The following is a 4,500-nucleotide window of genomic DNA, read 5'->3' on the forward strand; positions in this document are numbered from 1 at the left end:
GCTCCTCCTCCTCACCACTCCTCACCACTCCTTCATCTGCTCCTCACCACTCCTTCATCCTCCTCACATCTCCTCCTCACTGCTTCATCTGCTCATCTGCTCCTTCTGCTCCTCACTGCTCATCTGCTTCTGCTCCTCACTGCTCCTCACTACTCCTTCATCTGCCTCTCACTACTCCTTCATCTGCTCCTCACTGCTCCTTCATCTGCTCCTCACTGCTCCTCACTACTCCTTCTTCTGCTCCTCACTACTCCTTCATCTGCTCCTTCATCTGCTCCTCACCGCTCCTTCATATGCTCCTTAATATTCTTCATCACCTACTACTCTGACCGCAGCATGTGATGCTAACAGAAACTCTCCAAATGACCGGCTCCCGAGGGACTATGGTTGCAGTGAACTCCGGAGGATCTAATGAAAGCAAGTGACAGTGAGCTTTTCACTGAAGATCGGCTGCTGCTTACGTGATTCTCCTTCAGATGCTGCTCTGAGTTCAGATAGTGTCGGCTCCAGTCCCTGTTTCATTCCTCACTGTTTGCTTCAGATGTGTGTGTTTGTGTCATATTGCCATCAAATAATACAGCAGTACAAACTACATTCATATATCACTATCAAGAAAATGATAATTACATTTCTATTAGGCAAAATGCTCAACACAATCAACAAAAGCTTTTATAAATCAACTTTAAAGTAAACAGGCTGTCTTAAATCCTTTAATGAAAAGAATAAACCCAGCTGCAAAGAAAAGTGCATCAAATTATAAAAAGTTTTCATTTTGGTTCCAGGGTTCAATTTGCAGTTCCATTCATAGTTTTTATCTTTTGATAATGTATTAATATCTTTAAATTTCATCATATCATGCAATTTTTTTACTTTGATTTACACTAAAATGCATGATAATGGTATTCATGTTGAAATGAATATGATTAATCTTGTCAGCTAAAATAGGGCCGTTTGCACCGATGGTGGGAACTAAGAAGTGAGGTAAACCGGTTGAGAGCAGTGGCATTTGTGTGCGGCGTTTAACAAGAAAAGAATAACAACATGAACAACAGGAGGATGGAGAAGGCTGATAGAAGCAGAAAACGCCATAGATGCCGTTTACAAAAGATAGAAGTTGATACACAGCTTTTGAAATCATGGTGTGTATTGTATTGTATTGTATTGTGTTGTATTTATGGTGGGCATTTTTGTACACGTTTAGCCACATCACCTACATCACTGATAGTTCCTGGAGCCTCTACTAATTTAATTCCTAGTTCCTGCTGTGTGAACACACCAAAAAGTGGATAGCTCCACATCTAGTGTGTGTACTATGAAGTAGTCCCTGCGGTGAGAAAGGCAGTGTATGCATGTGTATGTGTTGTGCCCTCTAGTGGACTGACAGTAGAACAGTAGTTAAACTGAAGGATGCATATGGATGTTTTCCTGTGGAGTTGTGTGCCGTAAGTACAGCAATGCAACAGCATTTAAGAGTTTAGACAACATAAAGGCACAGCAACAAATATTTTTATATAATTCATAAAACAGTATATGCAGAAAATATGAATGATCTTAAAATGTTCTCTATGCAATGTTCTGTGTGTTAACTGTGTGTGTGCAGGGATTCACTACAGGAAGTCGTGTGCGTCGTCGGGGGCGTGTCTGATCGCGTCGTCTGGCTATCAGCAGTTCTGTACCGGAAAGCTGAACTCCGTCTGCATCACCTGCTGCAACACAGCGCTCTGCAACGGCCCCCGACACAAGAGAAGAGCGGCGGCACAGGCCTGCAGGACCTCCGTCAGCTGCTACACCCGCCTGCTGCTCGGACTCATGCAGCTCTACCTCTGCTCGCACTGACTGTGTGTGTGTGTGTGTGTGTGTGTGTTTGTGTGTGTGTGTGTGTGTGTGTGTGTGTGTCTGTGAGTGTGTGTGTGTGTGTCTGTGAGTGTGTGTGTGTGAGTGTGTGTGTGTGTGTGAGTGTGTGTGTGTGTGTGTGTGTGTGTGTGTGTGTGTGTGTGAGTGTGTGTGTGTGTGTGTGTGTGTGTGTGTGTGTGTGTGTGTGTGTGTGTGTGTGTGTCTGTGAGTGTGTGTGTGTGTGTGTGTGTGTGAGTGTGTGTGTGTGTGAGGCTCATCAGACAGAGCGTGACGGAGCGTAGCGTCAGAGAGCGTCTGCTGGCAGGAGCAGCTCTCACACACTCTCATAGCATCTGTTTGTGTGCTTCTCTCATTCTCATATTAATGAACTTGTGGGCGGGGCTTCCTCATTTAATCCCACCAGTCACAGCACACGTGTAGAGACACACACTCTTCAGTGACAGCAGGACAATCCTCTTCATCAAACATCGTCAGCTAGAATTATCACTAGACTATCATTTAGATCAGTAGTTCTTTATTACATGATAAATAATACATTGAATCTACATTACTGTAATAGTATTATGTATTGATCGTCTTTTTTTTATTATATATAGCCACGTATAGGCATAAACCATTAAAACATATTCAACCGAGGACAAAAGATGCAGTTCACGAAACACACTTGGCTTTAGGGGCATGTTGTCACACTACATGGGGTAAATTGTCACAGTGAGAGTAAATTATGAGCAAGCTCTTGTTTTGGCAAACAGTAATAAATGAGGACATTTACTGAGGTCTGATGGAGAACCGAACAACTCCACAGTCCTGAACCAAACACCTGGCAGACCCACTCTTTCTTCACACATGAACCCCTCGTCTCCTCCATATATCCATGTGTATGTCTGCTCTCAGGCTTTGTTCTGATTGTCTGAGAACGATCCGCTCTCTCTAAACACTCTTCAGCACACTTCACACACAGACCAATCCTGTCCTTCCTATAATCCAAGACGTTTGCTTCCTCTCGGTTCCTCTGATGATCCGTCTCTTCTGTGACGTCGGTGTTCATGACACGTCTCTGGTTCTCCAGCATCTTCTGCTCTTCAGTGACTGTGATGTAGAGATCATCAGGAGGAAACTCTGAAGATCTGATCTCTGGAGACGATGGGAGGGACGCAGCGCTCTCACGGCTTCTGAATACAAATACGTTTGATCTCTTATATTTGTATGAATGCAGAAGGTTTCTAAAGGTGACTGTATGCGTAAAGAACCAGTCAGTGCTTTGGACTCGTTTGATTGAACGTATATTTAATCAAATGTGTTAAACTACACGTGTGTGAGGGGTAATGTGGAGTCGTGGTCTCAAAGGCTACTCAAAATAAAATCATACATTTAAGCTTAAATTATTATCTGACTTTGTGTGTGTGTGTGTGTGTGTGTGTTTGTGCATGCTTATGCTTTCCTCCAGACGTAAACGACTGCAGATTAAATTCAAGCACATGCTTTCCCCTTAAAAGTAAACAGGGCTGATTACTTAAATACGTTAAAGCATTTGTATGCCTCTTGAAATGGAGGAAGATGTAGCTCAGGGAAAAAGAATGGAAGAGTAAAGTGTTATTTTTGTTTTCTTTGCGCAAAAAAGGATTCTTGTAGTGTTGCAAAACTGTTGAGGCACTAATGTCATGTGCATATTTAAAAAAAATACTGTTAACAAGAGAAAGTTCTCACAAATATAGCAAAACAAACCTTTGCGTGAGTGTGTGTGGGTAAATATAAGGAATGTTTGTTAGCTATGTATACCTGTTATTTTGAGGGTTTTGAATTGTAAATCCAAATAAAAGAATAGGAAGTGCTTCTCCGCCTGGGGCTGCGCTGCTGAGAGCCCAGTGGACGTCATTAAAGCAGACTGTGACGGGAGCAGCCCTGATGTTGAAGGATCTGAAGCAGTGGTCTGATCTCATGAGGAAGACATCGAACCTCAGCGATATTTATCAGTATAACAGAGGACAAACAACATGTGTCTTGTGGTCTATCCCCTTCCCTCTCTCGGCTGAGACGCTGTGAGCTGGAGAACATCTCAGTGTAGTTGGAGCAAGTTTAAATTCTTTAAATAGTACAAGAAAAGTATTTGCTATAACTTTAGAAGGTATTTGAGTTTCAAACTTAAAATGGCAATGTGTTTTTTTTCTAAATATGAATGTACCTCTGAAGGAAAGGCATCTTTTTATCTGGTAAAGTAGCGCTTGCACAGCAGCTGTGTGTACAGCAATCACTGGGTAAGCCATTTCTGCTGTCAAATGAATTTATGTTTTCAATCAGCCCATCTGATGAGTTTGTTCAGACCAATGACCAATCGACAGATATTTTCACACAGCAAACATGTAGATTTTTAAATGTGAATCTCACTGTCACGATTTCAGTCTATCTTCCCTTTGATGTTGAGGACTCTTATTTTGAAGTGTTCTTGTTCCCCATTGTCTCAGTTTTCCCTCCTTCCTTTTGCCCATCTTGTTAGTTTCCTTAGTAATTGAGTAGCTCCTCCCTCTTCTCTTGTCTTTAAAATGCTGTGTTTCAGTCCTTGGTGGGCAGTTGTAGTTGTTTGGATGTACCCCATGTTCCTGTTTCCTGGTTTCTGCACCTACTTCTACTCTTTGTTGGATTATATTT

General features: G+C 42.3%; 1 protein-coding gene across 1 annotated transcript in view; it reads left to right on the top strand.

The window, feature by feature from the left end:
* Positions 1-1,919, top strand: part of LOC122324252 (ly6/PLAUR domain-containing protein 1-like) — a 4,341-nt gene extending 2,422 nt beyond the window's left edge. Inside the window, exon 3 of the mRNA XM_043218600.1 lies at positions 1,601-1,919. Coding sequence (XP_043074535.1) covers positions 1,601-1,836 — 236 coding nt within the window. The 3' untranslated portion in view covers positions 1,837-1,919. The remainder of the gene's footprint in view (positions 1-1,600) is intronic.
* The last annotated feature ends 2,581 nt before the right edge of the window (positions 1,920-4,500 follow it).

This window comes from Puntigrus tetrazona, chromosome 1 (assembly GCF_018831695.1).
Source record: "Puntigrus tetrazona isolate hp1 chromosome 1, ASM1883169v1, whole genome shotgun sequence".
In the NCBI taxonomy this organism is placed as follows: domain Eukaryota; kingdom Metazoa; phylum Chordata; class Actinopteri; order Cypriniformes; family Cyprinidae; genus Puntigrus; species Puntigrus tetrazona.